The following is a 13,223-nucleotide window of genomic DNA, read 5'->3' on the forward strand; positions in this document are numbered from 1 at the left end:
AGGAAGGAAGGAAAGAAGGAAGGAAAAGGAAACTGGATCCTTCTCCTAAATTTGAAGTTTGATTCTGGGGTTAACTTACTGCATGAGTTTAGACAAGTAGCTTTCCCTCTCTGGGCCTGTTTGAGTTCTTTCCACCCCTCCAGTGTGACTAATGTGTGGTTTGCTCCCCATTTCCAGTTAGGTGAGAAACTCCCACTCCTTACCACCCGCTCAAGCATTCATGATTCTACTCCTGGTTCAGGGAGTAGATCTTGGTGTAAACCATTTTAGTGGTATTTTTAACGTTTTTTTTTTTTCCTCTTGATGGAATAATGATGGCGGACAGGAAAATATTTGGGAAACCCTGAGCATTCCAGCCATTGCCTGGCATGGTTCAGTGTCTGTTCCCTCGGGCTTGTATTTGCTGCTGGACACATTCCCATGCTGGGACTCTTTGATTCTTGGCCTCCCTTTTGGAGATTTCTGCAGAAACCTTGTTCTCATGCAGCAGTGTGGCCATGAGAGAAAGTCTGGTCCACATCCCTGCTCCTGTAGGGGTATGAAGCCCATTCACACCGGCAAGGAGTCACTGATTATGTTATATATTTTTGTTGCACAAGGTGAAAGGAAGGAAATGAAATTGTTAATAGTGCTTATATCTGGTGATGAGGGTCCTTCTATCTTCTATCCTATGTATGAATACATATAGTAAAATATACAATAGATAAAAATAATATAGTACTCGGCATAGTGGTATATGCCTGTAGCCCTAGCTTCTTGGGAGGTAGAGGTAGAAAGATCACAGTCTGGCCCATGCAGAAGTGTAAGACCTAATCTGAAAAATAACCAGCTGGAGGTGTGGCTCAGTTGGTAGAGTACCTTCCTAGCAAACACAGGGCCTTAAGCTCAAACCCTAGTACCACCACATAAATAGCTAAATAAATGTTTCTTTAGAAACATATAAAGACTTTTTGTCTTACTTTTTTTTTTTTTGCCAGTTCTAGGACTTGAACTCAGGGCTTGGGTGTTGTCCCTCAGCTCTTCTGCTCAAGGCTAGCGCTCTACCACTTGAACCACAGTGCCACTTACAGCTTGAGTAGTTTATTGGACATAAGAGTTTCACGGACTTTCCTGCAAGGGCTGGCTTTGGGCCATGATTCTCAGATCTCAGCCTCCTGAGTAGCAAGGATTAAAGGCCAGAACCCAGATTAATCTTGCACTTCTTTTTGGTCAGTCATGGGGCTTGCACTTGGGTCCTGGGCACTGTCTCTGAGCTCTTTTGCTCAAGGCTAGGGCTCTACCACTTTGAGCCACAACACTATTTCTGGTTTTCTGGTAGTCAGTTGAAAATAAGAATCTCATGAACTTTCTTGCCCAGGCTGGCTTCAAATTGTGATCCATAGAACTCAGCCTCCTGAGTCGCTAGGATTATAGTTGTGAGCCACATGTACCCAGCTAGTTTGATTTTACTTTTAACTGACACATAATAATTGGACCTCTATATGAATACAGTAAGATGTGGACTTGCTAATTTTGTTGACCTGAGGCCTTGCACATGCCAGGCAAGCATTTTACCTCTTGAGCCATGTTTCCCTTCCCCTCAGCTCTTTTGTTTGTATTTCATTGTTAGATAGCTTCTCACTAATTTTGCAATCATGACCATCTGGCTTCTGCTTCCCAAGTAGTGCCACTATGTCTGGCCCAATGTGATGTATTGATGATTGTGAACATTGTGCAAAATAGTTTTCAAGGCTACTACATTATATGGCTCTATTATTATTTGTATAGCTAGTGCCTTAGGGAAATCTTTAGTTATTTCCAGTATCAGGCTTTTATTTATTTTTTTGGTGCCAGCTAGTTACTGGGGCTTAAACTCAGGGCCTTGCACTCCTGATTGGCCTTTTCTCTCAAGGCTGGTGTTCTACCACCGGAGCCAAATCCCATTTAGAGCATTTTTTGGTGCTTAATTGGAGATAAGAGTCTTAAGAACTTTCCTCTCTGGGCTGGCTTCGAACCTCAATCCTCAGATCTCAGCCTCCTGAGTAGCGAGGATTATAGGCATGAGCCACCCACACACAGATAGCATTAGGTTTAAAAAAAATAACATTGTGGGGCTGGGAAGGTGGCTCAGTGGTAGAGTGCTTGCCTCGCATGCATGAGTCCCTGGGTTCGATTCCTTAGCACCACATAAACAGAAAAATCCGGAAGTGGTGCTGTGGCTCAAGTGGTAGTTCACTAGCCTTGAGCTGAAGAACAGCACTCAGGCCCAGAGTTCAAGTCCCATGACTGACAAACAAACAACAACAACAACAACAACATTGTGATGATCTTTATTCTGCTTTGGAGCCCATCTGATAAGACTCTAGGATCCATGACTTAATAATGATGACCCTTCTTTCTATCTGCAGAATCCAGGAGTACTCCAGCTGTGACTCTGTACCCTGCCATGCAGGTGAGCCCATGTTCTTGTAAAAGGGTCAGGGTAGCCATGCTTGGTTGTTAGGAGTGTGGGTGTCACCAGACGGGTGACCAGAATTGGGTGTCCATCCCAGCTCTGCTGAGAGGCAAATCTTCTATCCTCCCCAAGTATCTGTGCAGGGATATAGCTGTTCCATGCTGGGGCCTGGAGAGCATGGAGCAGCCCTGTCTGACACATTGAATTGCCCGGTGTCTAGCTACTGCTGCATCTCTGGGCCTTTTGGACATGATGTAATGCCTTTGCTTTCAACAGATGCACTTTATCCGAGTCTTTCCCCTGTGGATGCCTGGTATAATTTGCTGGAAAGAGGATTACCTCGGAAGCTGCTTAACAAATTCCTTGAGTAATCCAATTTTCCATCCAACTATATCTCCTACCATGGTCCTTAATTCCCTCAATGCTAAGCCATTCTGGGAGCTGGGCAGCACAGAGAAGGGAGCCTGGGCTCCGAAAGCTCATCCAGGCAACTTCAGCACAGCTGCCAGTGAAAGCCATGCCCTTAGGCTAGAGAGTTCCCAGTACAGCTCCTAGGGGAACCGACACCTCCACTGAGGCCTGGTCCACCTGTAAAACTCTGAGCCAGGCATCTTATTCCGTCTTCCTCCTCTTCTTCTCTTGCTTCTGAGGCTGAGGATGGATCTCAGAGCTTTGCACTTGATAAGCAAGCATTTGTTTTGTTTTATTTTGCCCATCCTAGGGCTTGAACTCAGGGCCTGGGCACTGTCCCTGAGCTTCTTTTTGTTCAAGACTAGCACTCTAGCACACTTCTGGCTTTTTCTGTGCATGTGGTACTGAGGAATCAAACCCAGGGCTTCATGTATGCTAGGCAAGCACTCTACCACTAAGCCATATTCCTAGCCCAGGCAAGCATTTTTTTATGGGCTCAATTTTCAACCCTTCTCATTCAGTCAGTCCTCACATGATTCCACAAAGGAGCAGAGCTGAGGCCCCCATGGGCTCAGAAATCTGCCCAAGGTCACAGAGGTTGGATGCTGGTAAGTGTTAGTACCTGCATGGAAGCACCACCTAAAAGGGTAATTGCTGAACACCCAGTGTGTGTGGGGTGGGGATGGGGAGGGGGGTTGTGCCTTCCAGCTTTTGGTGGAGAAACAGACAGAAGCTACCTCTAGCAAGTGAGGATACAGATATTGCAAATAACGGTGATAGTGGGAGTTTTGTGAGGAAAGAATGCTCTGGCAGGGAAGCTTTGAGGAGGAAGTGACATCAGGCTGGGTCTGAATGATGGAGAACTATGTAGAGCCAGGCCTGGGATGAGCGCTCTCTCTCTCTCTCTCTCTCTCTCTCTCTCTCAGACCACTGCTGAGGAAGAGGAAGATGCCAACAGGAGTTCTCCAAAAGCAACAAGCCTCCCAGGTAAGGGTTGGAAATTGTTGGAATCCTGTAGAAAGTTTTTCTGGAGTTTGCAGAAAATCTCTTCTTTGGACAGTTGGCCAAGGATTAATAGCAACAATATTTCTTTATATGCTTAAGCTTGATATCTATCTATCTATCTATCTATCTATCTATCTATCTATCTATCTATCTATCTATCTATCTATCTTTGAATTCAAAGCTTGGGCACTGTCCCTTAGTAATATGCTTGTGCTTTTACACTGAGCCACAGCTCCACTTTTGGCTTTTTGGGGGGGATTGTTAATTAGAAATAACAGTCTCATGGACTTTCTTGCTCAGACTGGCCTCAAACCACAATTCTCAGATTTTAGCCTTCTGAGTACCTAGGATTACAGGTGTGAGCCTACCAGTGACCTATTTAAGCATGATATTGTGTGCTAAAATATAGTGAGGGGCCAATGGGATAAATCAGTGAAGTTATTTGGCAATTGGCCTACAAAACAAATGAGTATAATGTATGCCTAATTTCAGGAATCTGAACTGGAAAATCATTAAGGGGAATTTCTGATTTGGGTGCCTTCAATTCCAATGCTTCTCATTTATTTTTTTGGATCCGGTCATGGGGCCTGAACTCTGGGCCTGGGCGCTGTCCCTCAGCTCTTCAGCTCAAGGCTAGCACTCTACCACTTGAGCCACAGTGCTACTTCTGTCTTTTTTTTTTTAAATTTTTTCTGCTTATGTGGTGCTGAGAAATCGAACCCAGGGCTTCATGCATGCATGTAAGGCAAGCGCTCTACCACTGAGCCACCTTCCCAGCCCCAATGCTTCTCATTTCTTATAACCCACAAAACCAGGAAAGCTTACCAACCTTTATTCCAGAAAAGCCATGGGGCTGGGAATCTGGCCTAGTGGTAGAGTGCTTGCCTAGCATACATGAAGCCCTGGGTTTGATTCCTCAGTACCACATACACAGAAAAAGCCAGAAGCGGCACTGTAGCTCAAGTGGTAGAGTGCTAGCCTTGAGCAAAAGAAGCTCAGGGACAGTGCCCAGGTCCTGACTTTAAGCCCCAAGACTGGCAAGAGAGACAGACAGAGAGAGAGAGAGAGAGAGAGAGAGAGACAGACAGACAGACAGACAGGCAGACAGAGAGACAGAGAGACAGAGACAGACAGAGAGACACAGACAGAGAGATAGAGAGAAGGTCATAGGTTCTGTGTTTGTTTTACTCAGAATAAACATGGAGTCCTGACTTCAGAGTTCAGTACTTGAGCAGCTACAGCTGATGCCGCTCAAGCTTGAGGAAGTCCCAGCTTGGTTATGTTGCAGATTCCTGTTCATACCTCAGCCTTTCACCTGCAGTGCCTACTAGATGCACAGCCTTGTTGTGGTATTGAACATCTAGGAAGTACCTGCTAAATACTCAGGACTGAGCTTGGCACAGCTAGGGACTCAGTACCTGGTCCATCCCTGTTCTCAGGAAGTATGCTGTGCTGTGGGCAGCCTTGGGCACAGTAGACTAGTAGCTGTAGCAAAAAGGGGATAAAGCAAGGTGGATTGAGAGAGCACAGCCAGCTGGTGCCATTTGAAATGGGCCCTGAATGGCATGTGACAGGAGATAGGGCATCCAAAGGCAGCTGTGGAGAAAGATGCTTGAGTTTCCCTATATCCTTTGTCCTCTTTTTGCACTTTTGAGGCTTCAAACAAAGCCTGACACATGATAGATACCCAATAAATATTTACTGAATAAAGGGATAGGTATAAAAGAGAATGAAATGTTAATAAAAAATCCAATAAACATCCTGCTATTTCCATCAAGATGTGGGATACCCTTGAAGAGACTGACCCTGTGGCCCATAGTCATTTGCCAGTCTGGGTTCATTCATGGCTTCAGCAGGGGCTGGTGGCATCACAACCACAGTGGTTGCCTTTAGGGAAAGAAGAGCCTGAGTCCTGGGTCCACCATGACTTCTCACCAAGCCAGTGAGAATGATGGTTTTGCTTAAATGTCCCTTATGCCCAGGTCAACAGTTGTAAAAAGGGCATTGCCCGGGAGAGACATGGCTACTAAGGAAGCTAGATTGATCTTCCTTCTGTTTGATGAGATGTTTTGAAGGACCAGCTTTATGCAAGGCACTCTTGGAGCAGTTTGGGAGTATAATAGTGAGAAAGGCCCACATGACCTCTGCTTTACGAGAGTCAGACTAGAGGAAGAACTGGGGGAATAGCAAGGAACACTTGCCCAGATTGGAGCAGGTGACCTCACCTCTTCAGAGACAAAAAAAAAAAAATGGCAGAGTCAAAACTGGACAGCAAAGATGGGAAGGTCATTTTGGGAGAGAAGGGGGGCAGTGGGAGGGGAACTCTGAGGGAAAGGGCCAGTGGCACATCCAATAACCAAGAGAAATTCAATGGCTGGGGCTTGAGGACCAAGCTGAGGGGTGGTGGAGGACAGGCAAGAGATGACATCCCAATGCACAAACACTTGATTGAAAGTTTCTGAGCCTCTTTGGCATGGCCCTCAATGGAACTGCAATCAAGAAGTCCCCAGAACCTTCTATTTTTGGTGCTCCCCTGGTCCTGTGCCTGTGGGGGCAGACTACATGCCACCACCAGGAAAGCCATGCTGAAAGTCAGTGGGCGTCTGTGGCTGACCACAGGAACTCAGAAACGAAGCTTGAGGTGTATGTCTCACCAAGAAGTGGAATCCTGGGCTCTGCCTGATTGTGCTGGAGCGATCCTAGAGCTGGTTCTGGCCAGAAAACTGGCAGCTTTTTGCTATTTACCTGAGCTGTTTTCTGTTGGGGGTGGGAGGGGCTTCTGTGAGGCTTTCCACAGCCAGCTGAGTGCCCTTCTCTCCCTCTCCTCCCCCCCCTCCTCCTCCCCCTTCCTTTCTTTTTTCTTTCCTAGTACAAGATTCTTCTTCCTCATCACTGCCCACATTCCTGGCGGCTGGAGGCAGCCTGGCGTTTGGGTCCCTCCTCTGTATTGGCATTATCCTGAGGTAAGATGGGCTGTGGGGGACAGGCTGGGGGAGGGGAGGCGGCTCTGTTCTGTTCTTGTATTTCTTAGTTTTCCTTTGCACATCTGGTCATCAAAATTTGCAGAGTATTTGCTCATTCATTTCCTCGCTCAGCAAAAGCATACATATAACACATGTAACACACAGCACCTGTTTCAGGGGCTGTAGGAGACAGTACCATCTAGAGAGGAAGCCAGATGTGGAGAGGTAATTTGCAGGAGTGGTCAAGCTTCAACAGAGCAGTGGTAGGAAGGAGAACAGACTGACACTTTAGGAGGAAGTCAGCTGATCGGATGAGGAGAGAGCTTGGTGAGCTACCTCTTGGGGCACTTCTCCATTTCTGGCTTTTTTGCTAATTAATTGGAGATAAGAGTCTTAGGTTGGGCTGGGAATGTAGCTTAGTGGTAGAGTGCTTGCCTAGCATGCATGAAGCTCTGGGTTTGATTCCCTAGTACTACATAAACAGAGAAAGCAGGAAATGGCACTGTGGCTCAAGTGGTAGAGTGCTAGCCATGAGCAAAAGAAGCTCAGGGACAGTGCCCAGGCCCTGAGTGCAAGCCCTAGGACTGGAGAGTGGGGGGGTGGGGGTGGGAATCTTCTTACGTGAGCCCCTGGCACCCAGCCTGATTTTCAATGAAGTAATAAAGGAGCCATTCCCTGCCTGGGAAGGGATTTCTCACTTTACCATGGGCCCACACTTCAGCATTTTGCTTCTATTTCTGCATTATTTCTTCAACAGGCTTTGCTTGGAATCTACTATATAGCTACAGAAGTGGATGTCAGATGGCTTCTGTTTGTCAGATGAAGAAATTAAAACTTGAAAGGGTTGTTATTAGTAAGAACAAGGCCAAGATTCAACCCCAAAGCTCACAATCTATGGATGGGGCCTTATGGATCATTTAGTTAAATTCTTTAATTGACAAATGAGGGAACAGGCCAAGTAAAATGCTTGCCCAAGTACAACCAAGACCCAGGCTGGAGCACATCCTCGAGAGCCTTGCCAAGGCGCCAGCCTGCTATTAGCCTGGCTAAGATAGGGCCCAGCAAGGTCTCACCGTGGTCTCTTAGCCAGCAGCTCCATCAGGGTGGGCTATTAACCACTGACAGAGAAGTGTCAGAGCCAAGTTTGCTTACCTGCTAATGATGCTTGGACGCTGGCTGATTGCTAAACAACCAGACTCTCTGCAGCACAGAACAAATGCCCTGTACCCCAGAAAATGTATCAGCAATTTATTTCTTTTTCTTTTTTTGTTGGTTGTGGGGCTTGAACTCTGGGCTTGGGCGCTGTCCCTGAGCTCTTCAGCTCAAGGCGAGTGCTCTACCGCTTGAGCCACAGTGCCATTTCCAGTTTTCTAGTGGTTTTATTGGAGATAAGAGTCTCACCGACTTTCCTGGCTGGGCTGGCTTTGAACTATGATTCTCAGATCTCAGCCTCCTAATAGCTAGGATTATAGGTGTGAGCCACCGGTGCCCGGCTACAGCAATTTATTTCTTAGCCTGGTGAGTTTCCATTTTCTTTTGTATTTGGTAAAGTTATTTAGAGAGACTCATTTCAAAAGAAAAACTCCACTAGTTCTCAAATCCCTCTTGTCAAGAAAAAGCTATTGAGAGCTAGGCATGGTGGCCTGCGCCCAGAATCCCAGCTAGTCATGAATCATAGGTAGGAGAATCATGATCTGAGGCCTGCCCAGCTTTTTTTGTTTTTGTTGTTTTTTAAAGTATCAGACCCTATTGGAAAAATATTAAAAAAGCAAAGAAGGGCTGGAGGGATAAGCGGGTGGCAGAGCTCTTGCTTAGCAAGTTTGAGTCCCTGAGTTTAAACTCTGGTATCACTTTTTCTTTTTCTTTTTTTCTTTCTTTCTTTCTTTCTTTTTTTTTTACCTGAACTCTGGGCCTGGGCACTGTCCCTTAGCTCTTCAGATCAAGGCTAGTGCTCTACCACTTGAGCCACAGCGCCACTTCCGGCTTTTTTCTTTTTGCTTATGTGGTACTGAGGAATCGAACCCAGGGCCTCATACATGCAAGGCAAGCGCTCTACCACTGAGCCACCTTCCCAGCCCGGGTATCACTTTTTCATACCCACCTGTACCATGAGGAAGTGTATTTGGCCTCTGGCTGGTCTCAAGGGTGTCTTTGAATTTAGGATTTTCAGAAGGGGGTTCTCTTCTCAAAATATCTCAAGAGGAAAGCTCACCTTTCTCCATTCCCCTCCAGCTATTAAAACAACAACAACAACAATAACTGAGGGCAGAGATAGTTTCATCTTGGTTAAAAATATTGGTAGAGGTGGCTCAGTGGTAGAGTGCTTGCCTCGCATGCGTGAGGCCCTGGGTTCGATTCCTCAGCACCATATAAGCAGAAAAAACTGGAAATGGTGCTGTGGCTCAAGTGGTAGAGCACTAGCCTTGAGCTGAAGAGCTGAGGGACAGTGCCCAGGCCCAGAGTTCAAGCCCATGACCTACAAAAAACCCCCACAACTCAGTAGAGATTGTGGTTTGTGTGCGTTGTGTGTGTGTATGCCTGCATGCACATTTGTATGTGATTATTATAGGTAATTTGCTAAATATTGACAAATAGAAAAGCATTATTCAAAGATGGCCACTGTTAATTTTTTTAAGTGTAAGCAAGGATATATTTTGGTTTAGCAAAGTTAAAGTAGGGAGAAATAGGAGAAAGAAACATTCTCTGCTTCTTATTCAGGAAATGAGAGTTAGAGACTCCCACCATTAATTCTTAAAATGTAAGTGTGGTTAGAGTTTAACAAACATACAGAAAAGGACACATGCATAAAGGTAAACACATGTGGATTTGTACAAAATGAACATAGCAGGATCAAAGACAGTATTTAGGGTTATTTTTTTTTCTGCCTAAGTTTCTTGTTTGGTTTGACTTAGCCATGATTATTCAGAACTCTGAATCCTACTGTTTAAATTTAGCATTCTCACACAAGCATTTTTTTCCCCATAGAATTTATAAACCTCACTTATATTAGCAACAGATTCCTCTAGTAGGGACATGTATCCAAGTTCACTTAACCAAACTCCTCATATTTGGGCATTTGGATATTTCGCTTTTATAAATAACACTGCATCGAACATCTTTGTACTCAAAGCGTTTTCCTTGCTCTTATTTCTTTAGAGTGTATTCCTAGGAGTTCCTGGGTCAGAGAGTGAGAATATTTCACAATCCTGAGTGTAGTGTACCCTTGGTCTTTTTACAGAGGAGGAGAGCTTCACTCAAAGACTGGGAGGTGGGGACTGGGCGAGTGGGGGGGACGGAGGTCCAGTAAGCACCCCTGTGGGGCTGCCTTCCTGTGAGGTTTCCAAATGGCCAAACCCTAAGTAACACTCCCCAGATTGTTTATTCCATTGGATAACAGGCAAAAAGCCAATAGCAGGTACAGTGCCAATGGCAGATTTGGAGCCAGCTATCAATTATTTATCATAACAAGGACAGGAATAGCCTGCTGATATAAAAAGAAGCCAAAAGAAAATGCTCAACTCGCTTAAATTTTTTTTTTTTTTGTCATGGGGCTTGAACTCTGGGCCTGGGCTCTGTCCCTGCGCTCCTTTTGCTCAATGCTAGCATGCTGTGACTTAAGCCACAATATCAGTTCCCCCGTTTTCTGAGTAGTTTATTGGAGATAAGAGTCTCATGAACTTTCCTGCCCCAAACCTAGATCACCAGATCTCAGCCTTCTGAGCAGTTAGGATTATAGGCGTGAGTCACTAGCACCAGGCAAGTAACTGGGATTTGGTGGGATGGAGGAGAGAGGAGAGGCCACCAAGCTCACTCACTCTCTGTTCTGGGATAGTAGGCAGCAAGTTGAGCACCACAGGGGAAACAAAAAGGAGGCAGGGAGGCCCTGGCTGGCTGCCTCTCTCAGCACACTTTGTCCAAGCCCCCGCCACCCCTTCAGGAAGGAGACCTGACTGTACATTTGAAGATGGATATCACCATCTCATCTTTCTTTGAGCTGTCAACTGACTGCTCGGTGACTGAGTCCTGGCTTTGGGCCCAGAGTTTAGTACAGAGAGATGTCTATCTCCTTCCTGTTTAACCTTGCCTTTCCTGCCAGCTAAGTCAATGTGTGCCCAATGGTGCCCATGTTTGAGTGTGAGCCTGTCACTGCTGGGTGGCTTCCTGGGCCAAGGTGGACTCTGAGAGTAGAGGAGAGGAGTGCGGTGGAAGGTGCTCAGCAGCGCTGTCCCTGCCGATAAGGCCTGGTTGTGATGATCTGCCTCCTGCCAGCCTTCATTTGACTTGAGAGGCTCATTTTCTTTCTTTTTTTTTTTTGGGGGGGGGGTCCGGTTGTGGGGCCTGAACTCTGGGCCTGCGCGCTGTCCCTCAGCTCTTCAGCTCAAGGCTAGCGCTCTACCACTTGAGCCACAGTGCCACTTCTGGCTTTTTTCTTTTTGCTTATGTGGTGCTGAGGAATCAAACCCAGGGCCTCAGGCATGCAAGGCAAGCGCTCTACCACTGAGCCACCTTCCCAGCCCGAGAGACCCATTTTCTATCCTGGCTACCAGAACAGTTTTTCTTTTCTTTCCTTTCCTTTCCTTTCCTTTCCTTTCCTTTCCTTTCCTTTCCTTTCTTTCTTTCTTTCTTTCTTTCTTCCCTTCCCTTCCTTCCTTCCTTCCTTCCTTTCTTCCTCTCTCTCTCTCCCTCCCCCTCCCTCTCTCTCTCTCTCTCTTTCTTTCTTCCTTTTAAGTAAATGGATTTGGAACTGCTGATGTGTACCTAATAGGCAGCCTCTGGAACAGGACAAATTAAGGGACTGTCAGGGGACTTCTGAATGCTCTGAAGGGACACACATCCCCCTCTCCCCCACACCTTCCCTCTTACAAATTGGCCCAACAGCAGATATATATTTTCTCCTGGGTGTTTGTGAAACTCACCAGCCATTAGGAAGATTGTGGAACTTCTGCTGATTGGATGAGTAGTCCCCACTGCTTTGAGCTGAGCTGTGAGTGCCAGGCCACTGGGGCTACCAGCTGTTGGTGTTTTTCACTGTGGGTTCATCTCAAAGGGAACTTAACCTCTCTGGTTTGTCTTTGTGTGTGTGTGTGTGTGTGTGTGTGTTTGTACGTGCGCATGCGTGCCAAGGCTCAGGAGGACATGGAAGTCACAGATTCTGAAAGAAGACAAGGCGAGCATTCAGCGGCCATGTTCCTTGGAGCAACCCAAGCCTCCCATTGTGCTTGTTCCTCTCCTCGCCACACCAATGACCACCGGCCATCCTGGGTCCCTCAGCACTTTGAGCCACAGCCAACCAGATGCCAGGAACCCACAGAGCGCTTATGACATGGGCAACAGAGACTGCTTCTTCCCCAGATAGTTGTCTGGATGACAGCACCAGCTGGTTCAGCTCAGGGCCCTTCACTGCCATTCCTGCTCATCTCAGGGTGGAGGCTTCAGCCTTACTGTCTCAGAAGAGCCTTGCGGAGACGCTTGAGTTTTCAAGCCTCCCTTCCCAAATGCTCTGCTTCGGGATGTCATATGGAACCCAGGGAGCTATGTGGAGTCTCCATTGGACACTGGGTGTGGAGGAGCTGCTGGTCACCCCTACACACCCCACAAGCTACACCCTCAGCAGGAGGATGGCATTCCAGCCAAAAGGTCATCCATTTGCCCATCCCATGGTTCACTGCGAAGCTGAATCTTCTGGCTCGAACTCACCACACAAGTGTCTTTGCCATTCTGTTTTGTGGAGGCCTGAGGATGGCTATGTATAAGTCTCAGAGGCTGGGGAGGAAGCTCTTTCCTGCCTTTCTTCTCCACACTTGAAAAACACACAGCGGGTGGGGTAGGGAAAGTTCCATGAATAATATCTCAGGGCCTGATGGTTTGAAGTGGAATCATAATTAGTTCCTCATTTGCATTTTGCTAAATGTGAATGATAACCCTAGGCATTTGCTGATTAGAGAAGCATTTCCCTCTGTAGATCTCAGGACTCTGGGAGGGAAAAGTTGGGGAGTTAGGATTGTGATTCTTTGTGGTAGCTGAAAGGGGAGAGCAGAGCCTTGAAAAACCAATGTTCTCAGTCTCCCCAAACAACCTCAAGGTGGGCTGGCTGGAGGAGGCCTCTGCCAGTACAGACAGCAAAATCGATCCACTGCAGAGGTGGTTGATTCTGATTTCAGCTGGACCTGAGCAACTAGGAGAGTGATATTCATGTGAAAGGAAAAATTAACTAAGCAAGGATATACTTTGATTTTTTTTTAAAAACCTACTGTTTTGAGATGCTAGAAGACCCTACATTCATTTACCACAGGGGAGGAACACAGTAATTTCCTCTAGTACAATACCAAGGCAAGTGAGACAGGAGGAGAAAAAAAATAGTTTCGCTATGAGAGAAAAGATTCTGGATTCTGTTTCTTTTTTTGTGCCAG

At 46.5% G+C, this 13,223-nt stretch overlaps 1 protein-coding gene across 1 annotated transcript in view; it reads left to right on the top strand.

Annotated features, from left to right (window-relative positions):
• The window catches only part of Il6r (interleukin 6 receptor), a 47,446-nt gene extending 34,580 nt beyond the window's left edge, over positions 1 to 12,866 (top strand). The window contains exons 7-10 of the mRNA XM_013015031.1: positions 2,388 to 2,431; positions 3,772 to 3,832; positions 6,720 to 6,813; positions 11,938 to 12,866. Of these exons, the coding sequence (XP_012870485.1) occupies positions 2,388 to 2,431; positions 3,772 to 3,832; positions 6,720 to 6,813; positions 11,938 to 12,169 (431 nt within the window). The 3' untranslated portion in view covers positions 12,170 to 12,866. The remainder of the gene's footprint in view (positions 1 to 2,387; positions 2,432 to 3,771; positions 3,833 to 6,719; positions 6,814 to 11,937) is intronic.
• Positions 12,867 to 13,223: the final 357 nt, after the last annotated feature.

The sequence above is a fragment of the Dipodomys ordii genome, unplaced genomic scaffold (genome assembly GCF_000151885.1).
Source record: "Dipodomys ordii isolate 6190 unplaced genomic scaffold, Dord_2.0 Scaffold26, whole genome shotgun sequence".
In the NCBI taxonomy this organism is placed as follows: Eukaryota; Metazoa; Chordata; class Mammalia; order Rodentia; family Heteromyidae; genus Dipodomys; species Dipodomys ordii.